Raw genomic sequence first — 14,491 nt, forward strand, 5'->3', positions numbered from 1 at the left:
CGGATTGTCTGCTTTCTGCAGAAGCGGGATGAATTCCTCGGCCGTTTGTGCAGCACCAGCAGCGTTGGTATGGAATATTTCCGTCAGGAGATCTGATATGGGAACGTGTCCAAGTGTGTCTTTGTCAGGCGCAATGCCGGCGTTGACGTGGAGGACATCGAGTCGACCGAACTTCTTGCTGACGGATTTTGCTGCGACTGCGATCGATTCGTTGTTGGTGACTTCAATTGGGAGAAATTCGACGTCCTCGCACCCCTGACTTTGTAGGTCTTTCGCAGCTGCCTCGCCCTTCGATGGTGTTCGAGCTCCAAGCAGGATGTGAAAACGGCGGTGATGTTCGCGGAGCAGCTTCTTTGCGACCTCGAAGCCAAGGCCAGTGTTGCCACCTGTGATGAGGACGACCTCTTTATCTTTCGCTGCCAGGTTTGTTGTTCTGTCGTGAGGGTCGGTCTAAGCTCTGGACAGGAGCTTGCGAAGATGCTCAAGATATGATAGTTGAATGGACAAACCTCTTTATGTACTTACAGTGTGTTGTCGCTATCCCGGCCGACTTCAACGAGGTACCTGTATCTCCGTAAATGCTCTTTCCAGTGATGATGGAGCTACGCATCGAAGGAGTCCGTTCTGGCACTCTCTTTCTGGCCCACAGAGCGGACATAAGTGCAGATGGATATGATCGTCGGAAGCTGGTGTGCTCTGCGTTTGCCAGTTTCAGGGAGGTTTGCCAGCGTTTTGCCAGCCATTGGCGGGCTTAACGAGACAGTCTTCTCCGGATCATCGCACAAACCCGACGTGTGACGACGTCAGCAACGGCCAGCTCATTGTGTATACAAATCCGCCTCGACTCCCTTGTGTACCACGATCGGCTTGCTTGGTGTGGGTGCCTGCTTTGCGGTCGGACAGCGAGGTGGTGGCAGTGGCAGTGTACAAGGAGAAGAAACGTGCTTGCGCGCAGGAAATCAAGGTCGAAGCGTTCCAGCAGGTTCTGGGGTGGCTTGAACGCGCATAATGGGCGAGGATGTTGTCCCGCTTAGACCAGCATGCGCACATCCGTGATGGCGTGTGGCGCGAGCTGAAGTCTGATTGATGATCAAGTAAAGTTCGTGGCGACGTCGATGTCGATGGTGAAGACAGGGCAGTCACGCTCACCAGCGATTGCAGTAGAGCACGCGCACGAGGGCCAGGAGCAGGAGTGAGGGAATAGAATGATATCCCACTGTGTTAATGCTGCCGTCGCCAAGAAGAGGCATTGGATGATGATTTGGATGCATGGTACCGCAATAAAGCAGATTGTGGCATCGATGGATCAGTGAACCCAAGTAAGCAAGCTGTGCTGTGCTGTGCTGTGCTGTGCTGTGCTGTGCTGTGCTGTGCTGTGCTGTCCCCGCGCCCACGCATGGCGCAAGCGTAACCTGTTTATCGAGCGCCAGCACCAGCACCACCACCAGCACCAGCACCACCACCACCACCGGCACGGTATGATTTCTCCCACCCTCCTTGTCTTTCCTCCCTTTCACTTCATCACCATCACCAATTCCCCATTTTGTTAAGCTCGCCCAACCCAGGCGAGCTTAAGATCGTGCCAGGCCCAGCTGCCTAGTGCGTGCCAGCATCCCGGATATTATTATTGAAGCCAAGCGTACAACACCGCAAGGAGCTCGGCAGAAGCTCACTGCCAGCTCCACCCTTCTGCCCGCTACCATTCCATACTCCGTAGCCACCGCCCGCATGTTGGAGGGTACCGCAGGACGGGAGCAAGAGCTCAAGACCCGGGGCGTGGTGGAGGCTGCGCAGGACCCGGACAGCAAGGTCGATGCCGCCGACGCGGAGAAGGCGATCGTGGACAATGCTCGCGCTGCCGGAGCTGCAGCCTTCGAATTCGACCCCAATGCCAGCCCCGAAGAGAAGGCGCGACAGGCGCGAGAGGTATGCTCTGAAGGTCGAGTTGACATTATTGTGTGCAGCACCACTAACAAAATGGGCGCACAGGCCGCAGGCCCATCATTTCACAGAAAGCACCAGGTAGCAGCATTGGTCACAGACGCCGACGACGGCAACGATGCTGGCTACGACTTGCCACCGCCGACCACACAGGGCGCTGTTACACCGCCGACCCCTACCGCCGACGCCAATGGCAATCTTGTTAAGGGAACTGAGGATGAATACTCCCAAGTTGGTTGGGCGCCCAGATTTGGAAATCCTGCCGATAAGGAGGATATGCTCCCACAAGATCACCAGACATTTCTCGAAGGTAAACTCGACGACAAGTTCTTTGGTGACTGGTACCATGATGCTGCTGTCATCATCTTTGCCTGCCTGGCATCCTGGACTATCGCCGTGCTTGGAGGAGGTCTAGGCTGGATATTCATCCTCATGACGGCTTGTGGCACATACTATCGAACCTCCATCCGACGCGTACGAAGAAATGTGAGAAGTGAAGTTCGGGCAGAGATCGAAAAGAACACACTGGAGACGGATGTGGAAACACTTGGCTGGATGAACAACTTTATGTCCAAGTTCTGGCCAATCTACGCGCCAATTCTGTGCAAGTCGATTATTGCTTCGGTCGACCAGGTTCTCAGCACATCCACACCAGCTTTTCTCGACAGCATGCGAATGAAGTCCTTCACGCTCGGCACGCAACCTCCTCGATTCGAGCATGTCAAGACGTATCCAAGAGCAGAAGACGATTTGGTGATCATGGATTGGAAGTTCAGCTTCACACCTAATGATACGACTGACTTGACTGCGAGGCAGATCAAGCTCAAGATCAACCCGAAAGTGGTGCTTGAGATCCGAGTCGGCAAAGCCATGATCTCCAAGGGCTTGGACGTGATTGTTGAGGATATGGCTTGCTCTGGTATCATGCGTGTCAAGATGAAGCTGATGCTCGATTACCCGTTCGTTGAACGCGTGGAGATCTGCTTCCTCGAAAGGCCACACATCGACTACGTGTGCAAGCCCCTCGGTGGTGATACACTCGGTTTCGACATCAACTTCATCCCAGGCCTCGAGACTTTTATCCAGGAGCAGATTCACGCCAATCTGGGACCTATGATGTACGCCCCGAACGTCTTCCCGATCGAACTCGCGAAGATGTTGGCAGGTTCCGCTGTTGACCAGGCCATTGGTGTCTTGCAGATCCAATTCCATGGAGCACAGGGCCTGAAGAATCCGGACAGGTTTTCTGGCACTCCAGATCCGTACGCGACGGTCTCGGTCAATAATCGCGAAGTGCTTGCCAAAACCAAGACTGTGTATGAGAATGCTAACCCAAGATGGAACGAGACTGTCAACATTATTCTCACTAGTCTGCGAGACCAGCTTACCATTACCCTGTTCGACTACAACGAATACCGCAAGGACAAGGAACTCGGCGTAGCCTCATTCAACTTGGAACAGCTCGAAAAAGACCACGATTTCGAGAACCAAAATCTGGAAGTCATTGTGAACGGTCGTCCACGTGGTCAGGTTCAGTGCGACATCCGCTTCTTCCCAGTCCTCGAGGGCCAGAAGCTCGCAGACGGTAAGGTCACAGAACCGCCAGACATGACCACTGGAATTGCCAAGTTCACTGTTGTCCAAGCAAAGGACCTAGATGGTAGCAAGTCTATGATTGGGGCGCTGAACCCGTATGCTGTCCTCCTGCTTAATGGGAAGGAGGTCCAGATATCGCGAAAGCTGAAGAGGACAAACAACCCCGTCTGGGACAATGCCACCAAGGAAATGCTCATCACTGATCGTAAGAAGGCCAGGCTGGGCTTGGTGATCAAGGACGACCGCGATCTGGCAACAGACCCAATCATTGGATCCTACCAGATCAAGCTTACCGACCTCTACGACTTGACGAAGAAAGGACAGGAGTGGTATAATCTGTCCGGCACCAAGAGCGGTCGTGCTCAGATGAAGCTTGAGTGGAAGCCTGTCGCATTGAAGGGCTCTGCCGCTGGTAATGGCTACGTTGATCCGATCGGTGTCATGCGTTTCCACTTCCAGTCTGCAAAAGACTTGAAGAACTTCGAGACTCTCGGCAAATCTGATCCATATGCCAGAGTTATGTTATCTGGCATCCAAAAAGGCAGGACCGTGACCTTCAAGAACAACCTCAATCCTGAATGGGATGAAGTATTTTACGTGCCAGTGCATTCTACGCGCGAACAGCTTGTTGTCGAGGTCATGGACGAAGAGAGTCTTGGCAAAGATCGCACTTTGGGCCAGATTGAAATCGCTGCTGCCGACTATATCCACCAGACTGAGACCGGCGAGTATGCAGTCCATGATTCGAAGCTTGATGTGATAACCTCGCAACTCCGCATCGGCCAGGGCACACCGAAGGGCATACTCAATTTCACTGTCGCCTTCTACCCGACCTTGAACGTTGTCGATCCTGAGGAAGATGATGAAGAGAAGAAAGCCGAGGCCGAAGCGGAAGCGGCAGCGGAAGCACAGGCTGCTGGACGCGTGAGCGTTGACGGTTCGCGCAAGAGCGTCGAAGGCGTAAATGGTTCAACCACGCCGACTGGACCGCAGCGGAACGGCACTGTTGGTACCATCAGCAGTCTGCGGCCAGAATCTACGAAAAGCAAATCCGAAGAGGTAGAAATGCGAAAAGCACTTGCCGACGGCGAAAAAGAGCAGACCGAGACAGCAGCGGTGGCTGTACCAGAAGTCCCTAAGATTCGGCTGGGTGCAGAGGATCTGGTTCAATATGGTAAGCAGATATTCTTTCATTTTTTAGTGCTTACAGGAAGCTGACATTGTCTAGAATCTGGTCTTATCGTGTTCACAATTCACGAGGGAGAGCTAGCACAAACTGGCAGCTATCTGCAAGTGCTCATTGATGACATGAAGTATCCTGCGTGGCAAAGCGCAAAGACGAAAAGTCGGACGCACAATTTCAACGAGACTGGTGACGCCATGATCCGAGAATTAGACTTGTCTCGCATAACTTTGCGTATTGTCTCTGATACTGACATCAAGGACGACAAGGACGATGACATCAAGGCCAAGCTTTCTGGAAGCACATTGGAGACCCTCAAACGGTGCCTATACACGCCCGCTGTGATCACCATCAAAGATCCACATGGCCACTCCAACAACATCAAAGTTTCCATGCGATATTTGCCCGTAAAGATGCAGCTTGACCCGAGCGAGTCCTTCAACAACCAAGGCAACCTGCGCGTGGAAGTGCTTGATGCTTCTGACTTGCCAGCTGCAGATCGCAATGGCTACTCTGATCCATTCTGCCGCTTCGTGCTTGATGGCAAGGAGGTGTACAAGACTAACAAGCAGAAGAAGACTCTGCATCCCTCTTGGAACGAGTTCTTTGAAGTGCCAGTACGCAGCCGAACAGCTGCCAAATTCGAGGTCAATGTATACGACTGGGACTTTGGCGAAAAGGCAGACTTCCTGGGAGCTGCAGCCATCAATCTGGCTATCCTCGAGCCCTTCCAGGCTCAGGAAGTCATCTTGAATCTCGACGGCAAGAGCGGCGCGATTCGTCTCAAGATGCTCTTCAAACCAGACTACATTACTCGCTCCCGACAAGGATCTTCGACATTCAGCGGTACTTTCGCGGCGCCGGGCAAGATCATTGGAGCTCCAGTAAAGGGTGTAGGCAAGGTTGGGACAGGCATATTCAAAGGCGCCACATTCGTCGGGCGAGGCTTCAAGCGAAGGACAGTCAGTGGTGCAGTGGAAGGCCCACCTGATGATGCGAATGCCGAGCTGCGGCCTACAAGCATGGAGTCTGCAGATGGAACCAGTAGGCCTGGCACGGCTGCGAACGGATATGCTCACGGCAATTCGATCGATGGCATCGCAGGGAAGGAGTTGCTGCAAACGCCTAGGACGCCTCATCAACGAACGCCTTCCGTAAGCCAAGCCAATCTCAGCCCCGGTGGTGAGAATGGCACAGCCAACATTAGCATCCTGAATGCATCTGGTTACCCCGAAGACGTCAAGCTGGAAATCCATGTGTATCAAGGCAGCAAGGAAGTGCTGAAGACGAAAGCAATCAAGGCCAAGAACGGCTCCGCAGAATGGGAAGACGAGCAGAAGCGGCTTGAATGCAACGCCGCAGCACCATTGAAGCTCATTGTGAAGAATGACAAGACTTTCAAGGACGAAGTGCTGGGAGAGAGCACTTTCTATGTCAATGACCAGGCTGGTGGCGGCGAGCGACGAATTCAATGTGGCGAAGGCACAGTCACTATTCGCACTTCATTCCAAGCTGCTGAAGCCCGTAGCCTGGCTCCAAGCCAATCACCGGGAGGCAAACCCAAAGGCTTCGGGCGACTCATGAGCCGACGAGAGCGCAGCGTTCCGCCGTCCAACTAGGACCAGGACGAGCCAAAGCTGAAGCGCTCAGGCACACACAAGCTGAAGGAGCGCGCAAAGACATTACTTCGCCGCCCGAACAAGGGATCTTCGCTGCGAAGAGATTCAAGCCAGCTTAGCTTGGCCTCTGCCGCGACTATGCCTCCTCTTCCCACGGCGTGGAGAGACAAACGGCGAGATTCTGCAGTGAGCAGCGACAATTCGACATTGAGATTTGATGACTTTGGATCAAAAGGGGGGAAAAGGGGTTCTTTTGCTGATACGGAATCAGCTGATACATAATGTTCTTGTTACATGTGCTGCGTGCAAGCAGGCGCGGCCTGGGGAAAGTCTTGATTTTAAGGGCGAGATGGGACCTGTGAGATACCACTATGCGCGTATAAAGCGACAGTTTCTTCTTGAATGTGGTTTTCCTGCTTGTAGCTAGTTCGCCTCTTCGAAATGCTGCTAACCTTTAACAGTGATATGTAGTTTTTGAAGTGGATCAGGTCCGTGCGTCTACCGGTTCAATACGTTCTTTACTTCCTCTACAAATCCCTAAGCTAGTCGGTATACGAGTAAGGGCAAACTTAGCTCGGTAGACAAATCCTTATACCTAAAGATATATAATATTTCATTAAAGAATTCAGCCCCGACGTATTGTCTCTTGAAATTTATGCTATAGGTCGGTTTTGCATCACTCTTCTGCTTCACGTGAACGCCAAGATTAGTTTCTCCGGTTGCCGAGTGGGGCACAGCAGCTCGAACCTTCGAGAGCTGGGATTCATCTGGACAGAGCAACAGAGCTTGAGTTTGCAGCCTTCCACTTCACTTGACAGCACTCAATTCCAACTCTCAGTCGCTGGTCAACGATTCACACATACTAACCTTGACTCACACCGACCAATATGGCAGAGGCGCTCAAGGCGGAGGGCAACAAGCTGTTCGCAGCGAAGGACTTTGAGGGCGCAGCGTGAGTTGATGTTCAAGCATGCACACGATCATTGCTATGCCTGGTTATGCTAATTAATGTAACAGTCAGAAGTTCTCGGAAGCCATTGAAGCTGATCCTAACAACCACGTCCTCTACTCGAATAGATCTGGCGCATACGCTTCCCTCAAACAGTATGAGTTGGCTCTCGCCGATGCGACCAAGACAACAGAGATCAAGCCTGACTGGAGTAAGGGCTGGGGTCGTAAGGGAGCAGCACTACATGGGATGGGAGATCTGATGGGCGCCGTGCAAGCGTTTGACGAGGCACTGAAGCTGGATCCAAACAATGCTCAGGCAAAGTCTGGTCGCGCAGCAGCTGAGCGCGCTATTGAGGCAGAGGCGAGTCGCGATGGCCTCGACCCAAGTGGAGGGCTGGGCAATATGTTCAATGACCCAAAGCTGTTCGAAAAGCTCGCAAAGAATCCCAAGACCTCGCATCTGCTCAGCGACTCGCAATTCATGACTAAATTGCAGAACCTGAAGAACAACCCACAAGGCATGCAGCAGGAGATGTTCTCCGACCCACGCTTCCTGCAAGTCATGGGTGTGCTTCTCGGCATAGATATGCAGATGAACCCGACAGACGATGCAGACCGCGATGCAGCCAAGTTCCAGGCCGACCACGATGCAAAGGTCGAGGATGTCGAGATGCCAGACGTGCGACCACAATCATCGAAGCCGGAACAGGCCCAGAAGGCTCCGGAACCGGAAGCTGAGCCGGAACCCGAAGATGAAGAGGCGATTGAGAAGAAGAAGCAGAAAGAGGCTGCCGATAAAGAGAAGGCGCTGGGGACCGAGATGTACAAGAAGAGGCAGTTCGACGAGGCAATTGCCCATTACACAAAGGCTTGGGAGACATACAAGGACATCACATACCTTACCAACCTTGGTGCTGCGAACTTCGAGAAGGGTGACTACGACGCGTGTATCGAGGCATGCCAGAAGGCAGTCGACCACGGTCGTGAGGTCTTTGCCGATTTCAAGATCATTGCCAAGGCTTACGGCCGCATTGGATCTGCCTACGAGAAGAAGGGCGATCTTGCCAACGCTGTCGAGTTCTACCAGCGCTCTCTCACCGAACACCGAACCCCAGATATCCTTAGCAAGCTGCGAGCTGCGGAGAAGGCGAAGATCAAGGCGGAGAAGGATTCGTACATCGACCCACAGAAGGCCGAAGAAGCACGAGAGCTTGGCAACCAGAAATTCAAGGAGACTGATTGGCCGGCAGCCGTGGAAGCTTACACGGAGATGATCAAGCGTGCTCCTGAAGATCCACGAGGCTACTCGAACCGCGCTGCATGTCTCATCAAGCTTCTCACATTCCCAAGCGCCGTCCAGGACTGCGATGAAGCTATCAAGCGGGACCCGAACTTCATCCGTGCCTACCTCCGCAAGGCACAAGCACTCTTCGCCATGAAGGAATACAACAAGTGTCTTGACGTTTGCGCGGAGGCAAGTGCGCACGATGCTGATGGCAAGAACGCACGCGAAATCGAGCAACAAAGCCAAAAGGCTTTGGAAGCACAATTCTCTGCGCGGGAAGGTGAGACGGAGCAGCAAGCGCAAGAGCGTATCCAGAGAGATCCAGACATCATGGCCATCCTGCAAGACCCAGTCATGCAGAGCATCCTGCAGCAAGCCAAGAATGATCCGGCGGCTCTGAACGACCACATGCGCAACCCGGCCATTCGCACCAATATCCAGAAGCTCATTGCTGCTGGTGTGATTAGGCTGGGAAGATAGAGTGGGGATGGAGGCGTGGGAATTTGACCAAGGCAAGACAATACGATCATCATGTGTATGTATCATAGCGCATAGCGAATATGGGTTCGGCTTCGGCGTCGACATAGCTGGATGGGTAATGTAAGATACAAAAGTCCTGCATCGAAAGGATGACAGCTGTACTTCGTTTGCTATCGGACATGATAGCATGTCTGTATGTTCAGTAAGCTTCATCTCTCTAGGTCGAGACTTCGGATTTACATGCATCATCTGCTCAAAGCGGTTGAAGCAGTGACCAGTACCACTTCCGAATGAAGCCTGACTTTCGAGACGCACCTGGTGGATTGGCGTACATGAACATAGAGTGCTCAAAGCACTGTCATTGTGCGTACGAAAAATGATAGAGCGACCGAGCGCGTGCCTGGTCATAGGATCAACGTGCCGAAACGTGCCCAAAACGTGTCGTGCTCGTGGACGCAAGGTTCGAACTTCTGGGGGGTGGGTTCTGGCATCCAGCTCGCCGGGTGACCTTGCCCTGTCACGTTTCGAGCTATTTTTAAGGGCAGTTCATCGACTCGAGCAGGGATGCGAGAGCTAAAATGCATTATGCTGGGGAGAGGCTCCACGCGCTAGTCGTTCCCAAAATAGCAACAAACCTGACGTCTAGCCATATCGTGAGGACGCGATTGATGGATAGGCAGAGCCCCAGCCCCAGCAGCGAGTAGTCTTCCAACGCCAACAGCGAGCAGTCCTTCCACGCCAACAGCGAGTAGTCTTTCCATAGGCGCGGAAATAATTGAAGGCGGAGTGAGCATGCCCGGTCCAGTGGAGAGTTCTGTGCTGACCCAGCGAGCGGCGCGTGCTTCTCATCGCTGGTCACGCTTGATCGCTGCGCCAGGGTGGGCGTGGGCGTGGGCGGGGGCATGGGAGGCACGGATGTGCCTGTCTGCACACTGCCCAGCAGAGCTTCACGGTCGTCCTAATTTCGGTAGAGACGCTCCGCATACTCTAACGGGGTGCCAGCAAGCAATGGCAGACGTGTGCTCCTGGCCCTGCTGCTGGAAATGGGAGCTAATTAGGGATCATTATTGCTGCACGAAAGACGGCAAAATTCAGCCTTGCCTGGCCTTGCTGCACCCCGGATTGCCCGTGACAGCGCGCGCTCAGCAGCACAGCGCACAGCACAGCACGGCGGCGCAGCGCACAGCACAGCAGCTTATTCTTCCTGGCGGCGTCCTGGTGTCGCCAGCGCGCCTCCTGAGGCCCGCCCATCGGTCCCAAATCCCAAAATACAGTACGCCTGCCATCTGCCATCTGCCACTGCCACTGACCCTGCCTGCCGTCCGTGCTTGCATCGTCCCGAATCCGAACGTTTGTCGATGGCCAGTCGCGCCTGGGACCAGCAATGGCCGCGCTCCTACTTATCCACCAACATGTCCGCCTCACACAGCAACATGGTCTGCCTCAGCCTAGCCTGCCCGCCCGCCGTCACTGCACGCCCCATCTACCACACCACTCTCATCCGTGAGGTGTTGTTGCCACCAACGCAACACCTCGCGCACCCTCCTCCACGCACACCATGACTTCGGGCCAGGCCTTTCCTACTCTGTCTGGCACAATCGACCCAGAACACGTGGGACCCGCGGAATGGTATGCGCCGAGTTCGGTATGTCAGCCCGCCCATCCTCAATCAATGGTCCGTCACTTCAGCTTCCATCAGACGTCGGAATTCGATAGACTGTCAAACTGACGTTGCAGCAGTATGCCTACAACGACCCCTATATCACTCCATATCCAGCGTCGACCGTCGAATCACAGCCATGGACGCAATATGCGCGAGCTTCCGTCCCGGACACCACGATGGCTCCTCCATATGGCGTTTCCGCACTGCCTCATCAGCCACAGCAAATACCAATCAAAGACCCGAGCCGCCCAAGGAGCAGTCCCAGCACCTTCGGCCCGTCAGCTGACTCCATTTCATGGACAACCACCGGTCTCGGCATCCAAGGTATCCAATATACAACTGCAGGCGGCCAACCAACCCCGCCAGTGACTTCTGCATTCCCTCCCAATGTCTTCCAGACATATCCTCCAGATGATCATTTCGGGAACAGTCCGCCTGAGATTCGGCAGCCGCAGCCTAGGAGGCCATACACCAACATTGCGCCCAATCCAGTTGGCGCTGCTGCTAAGCGCAAGCGCGACGAAGAAGAGCAGCAAGCTACCCCTGGATCCGCCGGCAAGCGACGAAAGCGCACCTCATCAGTCGCATCAGCAGATTTGAGCGAAGACGATCGATTCCTCGTTCAGCTCAAGGAGGACGAGAACCTGCCATGGAAAGACATTGCCACTCGCTTCCAGACTGAGAAGGGCAAGAACTTTCAAGTCGCCGCGCTTCAGATGCGCTACAAGCGTCTGCGTGAGAAGTTTCGCGTCTGGGAAGACCAAGATGTCCAGGCTTTGAAGCTGGCGCACGAGTACTGGGAAAAGTACAAATGGGAGATCATTAGTGCCAAGGTAAGAAAGGAATATCGATCATATCGACTCAAAAGAACGACCGCTGACAGCATGCCTGCAGATGCTCGACTTCGGCATTCAAGAACGCTGGCCTGCACGCCATGCCGCGCGCAAATGGCAGGAACTCGAAGCCACAGCTACGACGACGCATCCAACGACAGCCGGACTCACATCTGCTTCCATTTCACAATTCTCCAGCCCCATAGATGGGCCTGTACAGTTCGCATTCATGCCTCTCTCATGACTATATGGTCGGGAGGATGGACTGCCGCAACCCGCGCGATCGATTCGCGCTTGATCAACAAGCCTGCTTTTGGTTCTGGCTCTTCTCTTGATACGAAAATTCACGGACGGTGTTTTCTGCTTTCGACATTGCATGGTTCGAACGGCTGCATTGCATTTTTTATAGAGGGGGGTTTTGCTGATTTCTTGCGCGTTTTTCTTCGATGATACCCGGGACGCTCGCTCTTACTTTCTCGCCTGGTCTCTGGGACTCAAAATGATACCCCCCAAGTTCATTTCATTCGCTTCACGATATATGCGATCTGGCCTTCTGCATTGGGTAGCAGCGGATATCTGCTAAAGGGGAATGGCATTTTTTTGGAAGCATTCATTTTTGAAAGACGACAGTGATTCGCATTTGCATGGAATCTGTATATACGGCGCTACGATAGCAGCGATGCCAGTACATGGGTTGGGTTGCTTGTTGTGGCTTTTGTATCCACAGTCTTTTACTGTGTTGTAGCATATCCAGCAATTGAAGACTTCTAAACCATTTTCTCTACACCGTTCACTTCTTCATTTTCAAGCTAGAGCGATGCACTCAAGCTCGACAGGCACACCCTTTGGCAGCTCCTTGACGGCGACGCATGAACGAGCCGGCTTGTGCTGTCCAAAGTACTTCTCGTACACCGAGTTCATCTCCTATGCTCTCGCGTTAGCAACCGATTGTACGATATTGTGTGCTCGTAAATACAAAACTCACAGCAAAGTTCTCCATGGACGTAATGAACACAGTGACCTGGAGACGATGCTCGTTAGCACCATCATCATCTAAAAAAATTCAAATCACACTTGACTATCGCAGCAGTAGTCCGCGCGTGGCAAAGATGTAGTAGATCCTTCATCATGATGTCGATCAATAAAGCATCCATGGGCCCACGTGCTGCAGCGTGGGATGTCGAGCCAAGAATCCAATCTGTCGATCAAAATTCATCCAGACAATTGTCTTGATGAATAATGCAAACAAGGAAAAAAAAATAAATCCTAGAGCTTGGGCTCTGTGATCCCGAAGCAGATCGTTTATTTTTAGTGTTGAGCAACATTATGTTGACTTGCGTACCTTAGTAACCTTTGAAATCGAAGATCCCGCCGCCTCGAGGATGTTCTTGAGACCTTCGCAGCACACTGTTGTCTTGTCGGCAATGCTGCCCTCAACCAGGCTTCCATCTGGCGCGGCTGGGATTTGGCCAGAGACGAAGACAAGGCCCCCGGCTTTGATGGCTTGGGACTGTGACGTGACGCGAGTCAGCGGGGGAAAAAAAATTGACATATGGTATCGATGGAGGCAGGGACAAAGGGCGCCTCTACATATATATATCTGTGTTGTGCAAAGAAGCGTGATGCATGAGGTGGGGTCGGTACGTACGTATGGCGCAACGGCTTAAGAAGGTCGATTGTTAGCTTTCATGATCAAGAGCTCGGATATATGGTGATTTGAGGGTGTGTGAGTTCTTACGCTGAGCTGCCTTGGGAGTCGAGATGTGCTGAATTTCAGACATTGTGCGTGTGGGTTGATCTGGCGAGAAGGTGGAGATTGGGGCTTGTGTGGGGGCGAGACTATTCGAGAATCCACCCCGGCTATTCGAGAATCTACGGACCTAGGGCCGCTCCGGTCTCGGTGAGACCAAATTGGTAGTAATCTATATAGAATAATATCGCATGAAGACATGTGATGCCCTTGCTAGCTGCTTAGTAGAATAATAACGTAGGAAAGAAGAATTAAGTAAATAATAGACGTAGAATTCGATACTATAGCTAATCCTAACTGTTCTAGGCATACTGCCTGCCTAGCAAATAAGGTTCTACTACCCTCGCATTAACGTATAGCTCCTACTATACTAAATTAGTGTAGCCTAAGATACCTGCTAGCGCTATAGGTACTAGTAGAGTCCTCGGAGAGGGAGGAGGCCCCTATATAGGTAAATAAGTAGATATAGGGTCCCTATCGTACTGCCTATACTTATAGCAGCCTACGTAGCAGTCTACGTTGTCTTTAACGCACTTGCACCTCCTATAGGCCGTTTTGTATATATAACCCTTGCGTAAAGGTTGCTATAGTACCGGTAGTAGTAGAAGTAGAATAGGCCTTCTAGGCTTAGCCTATCTTATCGCTTCTTGCTAGTCTATAGCCTTAGCGGCTTGTTCAATAAGCTTAGGTCTAGTTGCCTTACGCCGAGTCGACCGTATAAGCCGCTTATTAATCCGCTTAAGTAGCTCTAAGGTACGGTAAGTAGTAGTAGCCTTGTTGCTATTATAATCGCTCCTTAGTATTCGCTAGTACTTGTTAAACTAGCCGATAGTAAGAATGCCGGCTATAGACTCCTCGATTATTAGCATTTAGTATATACAATTTAGGCTATAGACCCTTCGATAGTACTAGGTATATACTAATAGCCTATAACTATTAGACTTCCGCTTCTCGAGCTTACTACGTACAAGAGCCCTTCGCTCGGCTACCTTCTATAGAGCGAAGGTACTAATATAGCTAATAACCTCGGTATAGAGGGGGTCGTTTAAAAACACCGTTACTAGTCGTATAATCTCGAGTCTAACTATTGCTTAATAGCGGTTAACCTAGTGCTAGAAATAGGGCACTATCCGGTTAATAAAGCTATAGATATTATTCTTATAGGTCGTTAACTATGCCTTAATACTAGC

The 14,491-nt window shown here is 52.3% G+C and overlaps 4 protein-coding genes across 4 annotated transcripts; 3 read left to right on the plus strand and 1 right to left on the minus strand.

Annotated features, from left to right (window-relative positions):
* Window positions 1-333: 333 nt before the first annotated feature.
* On the plus strand, window positions 334-6,842 carry MYCFIDRAFT_203585 (uncharacterized protein; the record flags this gene model as incomplete). Its single annotated transcript, XM_007928386.1, has 4 exons — window positions 334-423; window positions 1,738-4,711; window positions 4,766-5,689; window positions 5,885-6,842. 4 exons carry the CDS (start codon window positions 334-336, stop codon window positions 6,337-6,339), a joined length of 4,443 nt encoding a protein of 1,480 aa, XP_007926577.1. The 3' UTR covers window positions 6,340-6,842.
* Window positions 6,843-7,159: 317 nt separating this feature from the next.
* On the plus strand, window positions 7,160-9,274 carry MYCFIDRAFT_153907 (uncharacterized protein). Its single transcript, XM_007928387.1, has 2 exons — window positions 7,160-7,291; window positions 7,357-9,274. Exons 1-2 carry the CDS (start codon window positions 7,227-7,229, stop codon window positions 9,053-9,055), a joined length of 1,764 nt encoding a protein of 587 aa, XP_007926578.1. The 5' UTR covers window positions 7,160-7,226; the 3' UTR covers window positions 9,056-9,274.
* A 1,950-nt stretch (window positions 9,275-11,224) lies between these two features.
* Window positions 11,225-11,693, plus strand: MYCFIDRAFT_122733 (uncharacterized protein; the record flags this gene model as incomplete). Its single annotated transcript, XM_007928388.1, has 2 exons — window positions 11,225-11,543; window positions 11,587-11,693. Coding segments are annotated over 2 exons (426 nt in total), but the record flags the coding sequence as incomplete, so codon positions are not given.
* Window positions 11,624-13,337, minus strand: MYCFIDRAFT_52316 (uncharacterized protein). The gene is made up of 5 exons (XM_007927677.1): window positions 13,290-13,337; window positions 13,200-13,213; window positions 12,894-13,061; window positions 12,537-12,572; window positions 11,624-12,475 (listed from the first exon to the last, which is right to left on the minus strand). The coding sequence occupies exons 1-5, from the start codon at window positions 13,330-13,332 to the stop codon at window positions 12,356-12,358; spliced, it is 381 nt and encodes a 126-aa protein (XP_007925868.1). The 5' UTR covers window positions 13,333-13,337; the 3' UTR covers window positions 11,624-12,355.
* Between the last annotated feature and the right edge of the window lie 1,154 nt (window positions 13,338-14,491).

The sequence above is a fragment of the Pseudocercospora fijiensis genome (genome assembly GCF_000340215.1).
Source record: "Pseudocercospora fijiensis CIRAD86 unplaced genomic scaffold MYCFIscaffold_4, whole genome shotgun sequence".
Classification (NCBI taxonomy): domain Eukaryota; kingdom Fungi; phylum Ascomycota; class Dothideomycetes; order Mycosphaerellales; family Mycosphaerellaceae; genus Pseudocercospora; species Pseudocercospora fijiensis.

Coding starts and splice junctions, on each gene's coding strand:
- MYCFIDRAFT_153907 (XM_007928387.1), top strand. CDS start 7,227: ATGGCAGAGGCGCTCAAGGCGGAGGGCAACAAGCTGTTCGCAGCGAAG. Junction 7,292..7,356: donor AAGGACTTTGAGGGCGCAGC/GTGAGTTGATGT, acceptor TTAATGTAACAG/TCAGAAGTTCTCGGAAGCCA.
- MYCFIDRAFT_52316 (XM_007927677.1), bottom strand. CDS start 13,332: ATGTCTGAAATTCAGCACATCTCGACTCCCAAGGCAGCTCAGC. Junction 12,573..12,893: donor CGATTTCAAAGGTTACTAAG/GTACGCAAGTCA, acceptor CATCGTCTCCAG/GTCACTGTGTTCATTACGTC. Junction 12,476..12,536: donor CGTCCATGGAGAACTTTGCT/GTGAGTTTTGTA, acceptor GCGAGAGCATAG/GAGATGAACTCGGTGTACGA.